General features: G+C 33.5%; 1 protein-coding gene across 1 annotated transcript in view; it reads left to right on the forward strand.

The window, feature by feature from the left end:
* The window catches only part of LOC145682029 (uncharacterized), a 28,772-nt gene that overhangs the window by 4,249 nt on the left and 10,591 nt on the right, over window positions 1–13,932 (forward strand). Inside the window, exons 3-4 of the mRNA XM_081753631.1 lie at window positions 5,780–7,126; window positions 10,806–10,997. Coding sequence (XP_081609757.1) covers window positions 5,780–7,126; window positions 10,806–10,997 — 1,539 coding nt within the window. The remainder of the gene's footprint in view (window positions 1–5,779; window positions 7,127–10,805; window positions 10,998–13,932) is intronic.

Genomic DNA, 13,932 nt, shown 5'->3' on the forward strand with positions numbered 1-13,932 from the left:
GATTCCAGGGTTGCAACCACTGTTTGTAGCAACACAGGAAGTCTTGATATGAGATTCCTTGTAGAAAATGCGTCGCATCTGCTTGAACTATTGCAATTGAGTCAAAGTATTCTTTCAGATTTAACTTGTCCGTCGGGAACACAAACAAGTTTGTGTTGTCATGTGAGGACTGTGTAGTGAGTGGGGAAGAGTTACCACATTATTTCTCTCATTTGCAGTGATGCATGACTTGGTGCATTACCATGCTTAATAATGAAGATGTTCACCATCTCAAGGAGGATGCCGGTTATAGCTCAACACAGACTTTATTTTAGCGACATTTTCAGGAGCTCTGGGCATTGCTAGAAGCCCAGAACGTTGTTCATCTTCCGCGACTTTAGCTCTTGTTTGAACGCGTTATGCAACCTACACACTTGTGATTTCAACGAAGTTTCTGTCTTAACATTACAAGAGTGTCGATAACGAATTTACATAGTTTGACGCATAATTTTATAGCATATTGCTGCTTTGAAATTCACTGCATTTTACTCCCACGAAGTTACTCTGAAACATCTTGTTACCTTATTAGCAATCTGAACATTTTAACGTCGTACAGACAACCAAATTGGATCCCTAAAATCGTTTCATTCTCTAGCCCTCCACCCCTGCCCCTTCTAATTGACCCACTGTTCATTTCTCGAAACAGACTTTGTATTCAAATTCAATTGATCGTTTAATATCAAGTGAACACATAGTGACTAATAACAATGATTGTTTAACAACATTAACTATAAAATATAAATGATTAGTAATTAAATTGTGATCTGTGGCAAACAGTAAAACTACAGGACAGTAGGCCAATATTATTGCTAATATTTACGAAGTTTATGTATCTGATATCAAATAAAAAATTAAAATCAGAGTAGATTTTCTCTACTCGCAACTGGAGATTAAATATGAATTGTTATTATGTTCTATATCTCCAAAGACTTTGGATGTATTCTACGGATATATTGATATACAAAACATTTCAAATGGACACTGAACTCAGTAATGCGTTCTAATTCGAAAGTATCATGGTTGGAAATCAGGCACGTGAGTTTGGATCCATGAGTTCTCCCATTTTGTCCAACTTTTTCATTTAACCAATTCTTTCACGTTTATTCACTATCAATTTTCGCTTTTCTCGTTTTATCTACAGGTCAGTACAGAGGACATTGCACTATAAAGAAGAAAAGAATGATGATAATTAGTAATGTACAACTTTCCCTAAGACTAACATGTGCCTACTACGTTATTACTATACTTACAAGTAAACCTTACGTTTGGGTGAATCGAGTTGCTGACTGAGACATATATGAGAAAGTAGTACTAAATGTGGTTAGTATTTCAGTGAAGTTGTAGGTGCGAAGCTCCAGAGGTTTAGGAGATACAGCTACCAGAACATCACATGGAATTACAGAATAGTCTTCATAGAATTGGAGGTAAAAGCTCTGTAACACCTCTTGTAACGACAAAAAGTGAATAACAAATATACGGGTACATATTAGGACTAGTGGAAGTCATATAGTAAGGGTATACCTGACGGCGGCCATCTTGAAATCCGCCATTTTTTTAAGGTTAAGTTTTTAAAATAGGAATAGGGTCATGTCATACATGATTTAAGGCGCAAATTTAATCAGAAGAACAATGGTGACGTTAATTTTGATTTACGCGCAATTGGTAAAAAGTTACAGGGAAATTAAATATTGTTGCAGCATATTTATTAGTTCTTTACCCCACCTTTGTGTTAATGATAATAATTAAATAAAAAGCAGGTGGATAAATATTAGGTCTATGGTAAGAGTTGCCTTGATGGCGGCCATGTTCAAATCCACCATTTTGAATCAGACAAAAGTTTTAAACAAAACGGATAACAGTGACACCTTATTAATAGCAAATTTTACCATAACTCCAACGGTATAACCATTTTTGCTTTATCATTAACCAACACAAAATTAAATGGATCGTTCCTTAGGACTATTGCTTTGACGGAATTGTTAACGACAAATGTATCAAGCATAACTCGATTGCCTTCGTCAGGTGTGCTCACTGAGCAGAGCATTTGTGCAAGTCATACACTCTTTTCTGAACTACATATTGATTGTACTAATTGAGGACTTTTCTGCAAGAAGACCCAAGTTCAATTATGACTCAATTCCACTTTGGTCATTTTTCCATCAATTAGCAACTTGTTTATGCGATAACAAATGCTGGTTAATGATAAAGCAAAAATGGTTATACCTTTGGATTTATGGTAAAATTTGCTATTAATAAGGTGTCAATGTTATGCGTTTTGTTTAAAACTTTAGTGTGATTCAAAATGGTGGATTTGAACATGGCCGCCATCAAGGCAACTCTTACCATAGACCTAATATTTATCCACCTGCTTTTTATTTAATTATTATCATTAACACAAAATTTACAAGGTGGGGTAAAGGACTAATACATATGCTGCAACAATATTTAATTTCCCTGTAACTTTTTACCAATTGCGCGTAAATCAAAATTAACGTCACCATTGTTCTTCTGATTAAATTTGCGCCTTAAATCATGTATCACATGATCCTATTACCACTTTTAAAACTTAACCTTAATTCAAAATGGCGGATTTCAAGATGGCCGTCGTCAGGTATACCCTTGCTATATGACTTCTCCCTAGTCCTAATATGTACCCATATATTTGTTATTCATCTTTTGTCGTTACAAGAGGTCTTACAAAGCTTTTACCTCCAACTGTATGAAGACTATTTGTACTTCCATGTGATGTTCTGGTAGCCGTATCTCCTAAACCCCTGGAGCTTCGCACCTACAACTTCACTGAAATACTGACCACATTTAGTACTATTTTCTCATATGTGTCTCAGTCAGCAACTCGATTCACCCAAACGTAAGGTTTACTTGTTAGGTCTCATAAAACGACATAAACATTTTGGAAACCTCTATTAATATACATTCTATATGCTTCCGTACATACTATGCAGCGAACATAACAGTAGCTCTTAAAAAGCAAGTTGCTCCCCATTTAAAAATAGGACCTACAAAATTAATTTGCATTGAATCTACTTCCATAATTCACTTTCATCTAACATCAAAATATATCTACAAGCCACAACTTAACCAAGTTTTTATTATTATTATTATTATTATTATTATTATTATTATTATTATTATTATTATTATTATTATTATTATCTTTTTGTTACATTGTCTTTTAGCCAATAAATTTCACCATACTTCTCATCTCCAACAAATATGTAGGTATCTAAAATGAGTGTCCAAACTTTACTATGTGATTTTGTGAAAACAAAGAGAAAATATTTCTTTCAACAGGGTTCTGCACATGCATAGTTTCCGACAGAGAGTCATTTGAAAATGGAGACAGGTGATTGTTTGAGCTAGTTTCTCGGAAGCTAATACGTCTATAACATTAAACCAATGGTATAAACGCGAATCATATCCAACGTCTCGATTGAGAAAGAAATAGCAGCTAAGGCAAATTCTGGGTAAAATAATATCTAGAGAAGCAGGGATCTCCTGGAATATAGTAGAAAATGTACGATCAAACTTCAAGTACTGATTCTTCACATGAAAAAATAAATAAATAAATAAATAAATAAAAAGTTTTTGGTAACAGGATTTGCACGAGCATCTTTATCGAGAGAAAGTGGTTTGGAAATGGGATTTGTCGATTGTTTTCGTTTTTCTTGTTGGTTTAATATCCATACACACATTAGTTCCGAGACATGTTAGGTTACTTTAAACAAATAACTGCTCCATTTTCAAATCTCTCCCTCTCTCTCTGAATTGTTGCCCATGTGGGTTCCTGTTTATACGAACTTTCTTCTTTGTCTCCAAGAGAGGAATTACTTGTTATAATAAAGTCATACATTTTAAATACGTTATTAGTAATATATTTACACTATATGAATATGAACGTTAGCTTTCGATTCTTCTGTCTCCATGGCGTGGAAGTTACTCTGGATCTCAACCTTTCAATTATTATATAATAATATACACAATTTTAACAAGAGAGCATTTAAAGATTGGCTTGAGTTAGTAATCGTTTAGCTACGTATAGATTACATAGAATCATACAAAAGAGATTTGACTAAATAATATGAGTAAGAACGAATACAAATATTGTACAAGTTTCCTGAAACGCATGACAATAACGTTTAGCAATTGATTTAGTTGAAATGTACCTCATAACGGTTTTCTTACGGTATGCCGTTATTTTTACTTAACAGGCTAGTTAATTTCATTAGTTTCAGTACCTCTATTCGAATTAATTACCTCATATATTTTTCTTCAGATAGTCGTATTTACTTTTCTCTTTATTCCAAATCCAATCGTTGCATATTTGATGTGGCTAAGTCGCGCAAAACATGGGGATTTAATTTTCAGTGAAAGCTCTATTAAGCCTATGGACGTATGTGGTGCTGAAATATAACATTAAACTCCAAAGTAATATATTTTGTAAATTTTTGTTGTTTGAAGAGTTTGTATTATACTGAAAAGAAAAAAGAACAGGTTTTAGAAAACATATCAATAATTCGTTTATATGGACTGCTTGGATGCCAAGTAATGTAATTTCAAATGGATGTTTTTCAGGAGAGAACTTTGAAGTTTACAAAAAATTAACATTTCTTTTAATAGTTGCAACCAAAAACATACTTATAAAGTTTAGTTATTTCTTTTAATAGTTGCAACCAAAAACATAAAGTTTAGTTTCTAATGATGATAACGATTTGATGCGATTTACAAGAGATGTTGAAGTTCAAAGTTCTCTTTTGGAAAATTTCAGCTTTGGAGTTACAACACTTGGCATTCAAGCGATCAATATTGTAATATCCTATACATGTGCCAAAGATCCATGTGCTCAACATGAACAACAACAACCAGCAGACAATATGTGTCATCATCCAACATGTGACCCAAAGAGAGCTACGACATCACTACTCACAAGGAACATTGAGGATTCACGAAGAAATAGTATAAAAGGAGCAGCTTAATGGTACCAGTCTCGCCAGATTGATCACTCCTTTGCTTCTCTTGGCTGCGTCTGGGCCCTGAGATTCTCTCGAACTAGTCCCTTATCTGCATTGGACTCTGGAATAATCCTAATCACTCACCGCTAATGATTTATTTAAAATTAAAGAACATTGTAAGGTCTTTGGATCTCTATTGTAAAGAAACTTGTAACATACTGTATCAAGCAAGATTTTGTAATAAAATGGTTAAGTCCTACTCCCGCGTACCATTTTGTCTTTACTCAGAAGGATTTTTACAATATAGTTTCAAGTCAACAATTTGACTGCATAAGCTGTAGCTAGAAAAGTAGAATGGAAAGCTAGAGAACTATCTTCATTTCAGGAACCATATCGATTCAGATCAGACAACCAAATTGAAGATTTTCTGTATTGACACAATATCAATTACTTTTACTTTTGTCTAGCATTTCCCTAACATATTTTATTTCTAAGAAACAAGGTTTGTTTTACGAGAATTAACTTTGTCTCGTAAGAATTAACTTCTGAATATTTAGCTTTTCAAATTGGCATTTAAATTTTTCTTCTTGATGAAGTCACAGAAGTAATAATAGTATGAATATCTGCTGTGGTAGTAATAATAAAGCTAAAAGGCATGGTATTTTATCCTACGTTAGATCTTATGTCTAAACTAGTTCAGACTATTTAATTCGATTTCTTATTTTCTAAACGCCAAGATATTTTTATTTATTTATTTTTACTTTTTTCAGGTATTGGATTTGGAATGCTACTACCTTCATCCTTTGTTGTATTAAATACATATTTCATGCGTAAACGAGAAATTGCAATGGGACTCACTATGACCATAACTGGATTAGGCAATGTTTGTTTTCCATTGTTAATAAAATTTTTACTAACTGAATATGCATTCCAAGGAGTTGCACTAATTCTTGCAGGAATTGCATTACATGCTGTTGTTGGAGCTGCTTTATTTCGACCACTTAAAATGGAAAGGAAGTACAAAAATAAATCTTCAAATGCCAATTTCGATCATTCTAAGCACCAAGCTAAAATTTCTCAAGAAGTAAATAATGTTATTTCATCATCAAAATCTTTAAAAGACGAAATAATAGCTGAAGAAGGATATTCTATAATTAAAGAAACTCTACAAGAAAATCCTGTTGAAACAACAAAATCAGAAAGTGAAATTGATTCAGAAAGTTTGACTAATTTAAATGACCATTCTTTGGGAGAAAGAAAATATATTACAAACGATGTAGATAGTAATAGAAGCTTAAATGTCATAGCTAACCTGAACAATGAACAAAATAAAACTCAACATAATTTTTTGCCCAAAGATTCTTCGCCTTTAGAAACATTGACTGGCAACACTAGAATAAAATATGAATCATCACATCAGGTACCTGTTTCACAGTCTGTTCTTAATTCTTGCTTACAACGGACAAAGTCTACTTCTGAATGTTCTGAAAAAATAACAAAACCCTCTGAAATTACACAAGCTGAAATCACATCTCAAAAATTTAGCAAACGCATTCGAACAATTTCCGAGGGATCCCCTTTTTTAGTAGGTCAACCATCAGACGTAAGTAAGCGAACCAGAAAAAGATCATTCCGAAGATTATCATCAGTTGAAGCAGCTTCTTTGAGTAGTATTGCTCATGATTTTGAGCCTGCCTTGTACGTAGCAACTGATAATGAAACTGAACAACAACATGATAATTTGCAAAATAACGAACAATGTGAAGAAGAATATTCTCCTATGGTCATCACGAGACCACACTTATCTAAAGTTAGGAAAGTTCTAACTTGCCTCACAACATTCTTCAACCTGGATCTTTTAAGAGATATTACATTTATTAATATTATTGTAGGGCTTGCTATAACATTTCTAGCTGAACTTAATTTTGGATTGCTTTTCCCACTTTTCCTGGACAATATGAACTATTCAATAAGTGATATTGCAACGTGCATGTCTGTAATTGGTGCAGCAGATATAACGTCAAGATTTCTTGTTCCAATTGTAACTCACAAATTTCACCCCAAAAAAAGGATAATGTATTTAATGGGTACACTTGGATCTGTATTAGCAAGATCTGGTATGTATTTTAGAAAAATAATATTTCTCCTATTGTACCCCATGTACCTTTGTAGTGGCAATTTAAGAAATATTTATATGAAAGTAACGAACTAACTAACTAACTATATACAGTGCGTTCCACGAATAACACTAAGGCCCGTCTCCTGAAGAAACCAAGGTAGATAGAAACATGAAACTTTTTGTAACCTTCAAGGGACATAAAACACAACATTATGCTGATATGGAGAACTCCCCATGAGGTGCGCTCAAGGGGACTACGGGGGATAACTACAAAATTTTAAATAGCACCCCTCACCGTGTGTGTCCCTATCCAACATGGCAGCCATCCGTAAAGTAGGGTCGAAGTACGTTCCACGCATAACACTAAGGCCCATCTCCTGAAGAAACCAAGTCAGATAGAAACATGAAATCTTTCGATCCTCCAAGGGACATAAAGGAAAACATTATGCTGATATGAAAAAAAAGAAAGAAAAAAAATAAATTGCTCTCAAGCGGGTCACGGGGGATAACTATAAAATTTTAAAGAGCAACCCCCATCGTGTGGTATCTCGTTTGAAAGCTAATGACGTGTACCATAGAGATCAGTTCTGAAAACTACTTGTCGCTATCGTGTCTATCCATCATGACGGCCATCCGTAAGTACGGTCGAAGTACTCGTAGTTATCCCTCGTAACCCCCTTAGACCCCCTCAAGGGGGATTTTCCTTATCAGCATAATGTTGTCTTTTGTGTCCCTTCAAGGTTACAAAAGGTTTCATGCTTCTATCTACCTTGGTTTCTTCAGGAGACGGGCCTTAGTGTTGTGCGTGCAACGTACTTATTAACTGAAACTGAATTAACTGTATATTTCATTCGCATAAAATAACATTTCAAAGGTTTGATGTTAATAAAACTAGTTGTTCGCCCAAGCCTTCGGATCGTCTGCAAATTAGCTGCATGCTAGCGACATCTTCTGGCGTCAGGTAGGAGGCAGTATAGCTAACAATACTTATTAGTCTAACTGTATACTATCAGTTATTAGCGTGACAGAGTGAGGCGTCTTGCTTTTATTTATTTATTATTTATTTATTTATTTATTTATTTATTTATTTATTGATGACTTCTTTTACGTGGTGAAGCTTTTATAATAAGGATGGTTTAAAATATTGAAGTTGAAACAAATAATTCTGTCTGATGTCTGCTGTAAAATAATATTTATGTACATTATCGAATAATGAAAGTTTCATTAACTCAACAAAGCTTTTGTAATAATAATGCAACACAATTATTGAGAATTGTAGGCTATTTCCTGCATCAATAGTTAAATATATTTTATATTTTACACAAAGCATCATAACATTGTTTTTTATTTCAATCTGTAATAAAGAATGAAGAAAAATTTTTACTTTAAGTATACTATTTAATTTATAATTGGCAAGTGAAAAAATATTATTTCTCAATTATTTAGGTTGAAACATGATTCTATAGCAAATGTATATTTTGAAAGTTTAATAATTAGTTTAGTTTAGTTTAGAAGTTGATTTTATTTTTTTAAAATATTGATATAATATTAATATTAAAAATATTCGCGTTTTGTTGACATCAGTCTTTATAAGTCGAAGCTTAGATTTGTTACTAATACCTAAGTACAATCTCATAATATTTCTCTATGCTGCAGCGACTTTCTAGAATTAACAAATCATTCTTTAAAATGTGAGATCCATTTGATACAAGATACTTATGTATTCAGTCAGTAATCATGTGATTATGAATATCTTCATAATATTTAATTATTATTTCTTGGTATTATTGCATTAATGTTTACTTTCGTATATAAAAAGGCTCGAACTCTCTAAAGTATAAGCATTTCAAAAAATTATTGATTAGGTCTAATCTGCACTTATTATTTTATTTGAATATATTTTTTATTGTTATACAATACATTGAAATTTGTTTAACAATAGCATAAAATAAAACTATAAGCAAAAGACTTAGATTTGGGGATTTAGATCCATGTACGAAACATTTTCTCAAACATGAAACAATGAAATTACCAATCAAATCACATTATTTCTTAACTACACTAAGTTTCCATTCATATAAATTACAATTTAAATATATAATAATAAAGACAAAAGAAAAACTATTGTTCTGGGACAAATATATATAAAACTATTCTTATTAGAGTACAAACACCTCATCCAGTTCCTTTCAGGTGGTAAAGTGCTAAGGACCGATGATACATTACCACGTTGGATAGAAACAGATATGCGCTGTATTAGAAAAGATGTGTAGCGAACTTCGCCGGAAACACAAGAAATGCGTTTTCCTACCTCTCTAATGCATTCAAGACTTCTTGCACCCCAAGCTCCGCTGGTTTCAATAGCTATTGGAGCGAAAACAAAATTTTCGAGAAAATTGTTGTATTTTCTTTGCTATTAGCAACATCTGCAGCATTCATTACTAACAGAGGGAGACTTGATTGAGCGTACGTATCAGCACATGTGAAGTCCCACAATAAACATTTACCTCTCATCCATGGAACCAGTGTCATACCATCCGGTCGCTTTCCATCCGAACGACAGCAACCAAAAGGTTCCCGTATTGAAGGAATTCCAGCTGTTAAGGGCTCGTAGTATTATATCATTAACGGAGGAGTGTCGGGAGAATCTACCAGCGCTCTTCATGCATGAGGCCATGCAGGCCACGTTGGTTAACCTCATCTCCATAAGCTGGACAGCGATGTGGCTCACAAACACCTATACCTAAACGTATGGTAACAGCAATTCGAAAGCTTTCATTTGACAAATGAAGGCCTAAAGGAGGAGAAGGTATCACCTTCAGCCATGCATTCGCTTCGGGAGATAAGGCAGCAAGGAGCCTGGCTTTATCTTCCGGAACAACAACAGATTGTAACATATGATTATGTAATTGAGACGCAACTGGTGTATACCAAGGTGACTGATAACACGTTTTGCTAATTTCTGGAAGGTTTATGTAGATGGTAGGAAGTATGTCTGGGAGGAAATATGTCCGTGCATTTTACTGAGTACACGAAAACTGAGGCATTCGACATTTTCTCTGTAGAACTAAATGAAAATATCTTAAATGGGTAAAATTCAAATATGCTGCTCTACCACTGAAAGTAGTACGTAAGGAAGAGAAAAATACAAAATCACTAAGTTACAAAACTAAAGAATGGACAAAAATATATTTAGAAGTCTAAAAGTAAATAAAATTTACTGACATTAAAAGTACGTAAAAGTTCTGACATTAAGTAAACAGGTCAAAAAATAAAAATAAAAACAAAATAAAAACTACTAAAGAAGAAGAAAAACTACAGAAACTAAAATATCTTTTAGCAAACAAATGAAAATAAAGTATTAATAAAAATACAGAGTTACGAATATGGAAGTGAACAATTCTAATTTAGAAGATATAAAAATAAAAAATATATACTTGTAATTACAGTAGAAAACTTTTATTTTGTAGTTACTAAATAATTACTTTTTAAAAATAATTTATAGTAGTAGTAAAACTTTTTTCTGGCAATATGTATTTGGTTAACTTAAACATGTTCTAGGGATGCTTGCCTTTAACATACATTGAATTGTTAATTTGTTGTTGTTACATTTAAAAGAGATTTTCTAAATACATTAAACGTAAAAATGATTTATTAAGTTTTCATTATTTTTTCAGTTTTAACTCTGACCAAAGGCTTTTCGTCCGTTTTGGCAGTGTGTGTTCTGTTGGGCATTATGAAAGGAATGAGAATTGTTTACTTTTCTTTAACCTTATCAGAGCATGTGGGACTTCAACATTTAGCAAGTGCTATGGGACTAAGGATGTTCACAAATGGTCTAATCATTATACTTCTAGGACCTTTGGTTGGTGAGTTTACATAAGAAACATACAATTAAATGATAGAAATAATAAATATAAATTAGTTATATATTAGAGATAATTAAAAAAGATAAATAAAAAATGAACAATGTTCATAAAAGAAAATTAACAATACTTATACTATATCTACGAACTATAAGTATTGTTAATACTTATGAATTATTAATATCTACGAACTATAACAATACTATATCTATGAATATAGAATGTGTCAAAGAAAACAAACTACTAAATTAACACTATGTGCTACAATTATTAATATTAATTGAGCATTATATCAGGATGAATTGTACTAAATATTTAAACACAACAATACATTTGTATGTATATAATTTTATTTCTGCTTTCTTTGACAAATTCTAATGTAAATTGCAAACGTACGAGGTCTATAAAATGGTAATATAGTATCTACTGTGAATTGGCTTTAACGTGAAAATTTGGGAACGCAAAAGCTTACATGGTTGAACACGGGGAAGAACAAACCGTGCAGTGTGATAGTTAAATATTCAGTCTATACCGTAATGTCCCACGATGAACCGTTTATTTTACAACTCTCCCGGGGAAATTCCGTGGATGGCGACTACTAGGCTGAATATTCAGTTATTTTTTGAGATTATCTCGGTCGAAGAGAAGAGCTGTCTTGAAAATTATGTAACACCATTATACTTCGAACTGCAACAGCTCTAAATCCCTGTTTCGATGGTTCAAATGATCTGAGCAGAATTATCATGGAAACATCTTGGCATGCCATATTGTAACGTGACAATATGAGGATCAGACACCGATCAGCAGAAGAAGCATAGCAGAACGATGGGAATTGGACGTTCTTGAAATCCTCATATTTTACAGGTATTATTCCGTAGGATTAAGGAAGGAATCACTTAGAGAAACAGTGTGTTCCCACCAGAAACTCTGTTCTTCATGTGATGAGTGTTCTGTCGTAAACATCAATAAAAACGAGACTACTACTAGTGTTCAGCTGGTCACAAAGTCCGGAGATTACATTGATGGCATATAAGCATTTGCGCGTTCTGCAATAAACGATTTGTACTCTATCAATGAGTTACCAAAGCTTTCCCCAACTTCTTACATTACCATGTATTGAGTATACCACAATTGAGCTATTTCCGTAGTCGTCAATGTAATTGGAGATGTGAACTATGACTGATTTTATGCAGAAAATCCTAGAACTGTAATTTTTAATATATATATAACCTTACGCAGTTAATAAATTAACCCACTAAAAGTGCCAAATTAAGATAATCATTGCTTGGTCCTATTATTATTGATAACTTAGAAATGACAGCCTTACGTGGAATTAGTGCTCCTACTGGAATTTAAAGTTACACGCATATAACTATCTACTTCTTGATATAACTATCTTTCATGTATCTATATTCCACCTACCCAGACGAAATTAGTAGTTACTGAGACTGCAATATTTTCAGCGAAAACTTATTTTACGGTAATATGAACGCATAGATTTGGAACAAATTGAATTACCTGAAAGATGACAAAGTTTATTCCATTAATGTTTCATCTGATTCTCGTACATTTATTAAGAGGTTAAGATTGCAAGATCTAAAATGCCTTTTAATTCAAGTATCAATGAAAATACGTGGCAGAGTACATCAGAACTGTAAATGAACCGGACCTTTAGAAGACTGTAGGGCAGTGCTTAAAGTGAGGCGGTATGAGCCGGTTATGCATCCGAAAGTTAGAAAATCGGCCGGTATGGCATACCGGTAAAAATAACTTATTTATATTGTAATTTGCAGGTAGAAAAAAGAAAGATTTTACACAGTAATAAGTACGATGTTAGCATTGAGTCAACAAATATGTTTGAACTATCAAAGATTTCGTTGCTACTGCTTTGAAAAGTTAATAGTTCCCTATCACCCTATTCAATGGCAGAATTTATGCTCTTGATTTTTTTTCAACATTTGTGAGAGCGATTCCATTCCCCTTCAAACAATTCTAGCTACTGTACTGCCCGCCTAAAATGCTTAACCTGGATCCGTCTCTGATATTGACAGGACTCTTTTCTTACATTCAAAATTATTCTTTTCATTTTGTCTGGAATTCTGTGTTTACAACTATACAAGAAAATTGGTATTGAGCACGAGACGAGACCAGAGGAAGTTTTTGAAAATGGAAATGAAGTTGGAAAGAATCATTAAATATTAGAAACTAGAGAGGAGATGAGATTGCCTACAAAGCCTTGCAAACGAGACGAAAAACATATGAACATATATGTATTTTCTTGTTTTAACCCACTTAAAACCGCGTTGGATCGCTATGTTATTGTAAATACGATGTTTAGGTAAACGTACCATCCGTGTTCTTCCACATTTAGATCGCCGATATGGTCAAGCATAATTTTTATGAAAGCATACCGGCTCTGCTTCTTTCCTCACTTCGTAATCACTATTGCTCAACAATCAGTTTAGATGCAGAAGTCTAAAGGCTAGTTCATCAATAGAAAGCCTAAGCCTTGCAAGCCGTTTACCTTTTACACTTTTATATTTTGATATTCAAAAGTTTTTAAGTTCATTCAGTTTAGAGAAGGGAAATTCAGTTCCTTGCCGGAACTAGAGCCTTTTTATTTCGAGTGTGCCCCTTCTGGAGCTGTTGTCAATAGTATGTGCTTTCCCATACCTCTCTCGAAAGAGGAAAGACAAGTTGATGTAGCTGAGACCCTTCATTTGTTGGATGCGGACAGAATTGCTACATTTACTAATTATTTCACGGGCTTCGCTGTGCACCGACTGGTTAACAATTTTAGGTAGTCCACGATCTTCACTCGCCAAAGACCACACGATTGAATGACAAATTGGCGAGGAAGCCGAAGAAATTCACTTCTTTCCCCAAACCAAAGGGAAAGTTTCCTCCGTAAGAGGGATGGAGGGAGTGAGGTCGAAGT

Source organism: Thermobia domestica, chromosome 3, assembly GCF_964235325.1.
Source record: "Thermobia domestica chromosome 3, izTheDome1.hap1.1, whole genome shotgun sequence".
NCBI classification, from domain to species: Eukaryota; Metazoa; Arthropoda; class Insecta; order Zygentoma; family Lepismatidae; genus Thermobia; species Thermobia domestica.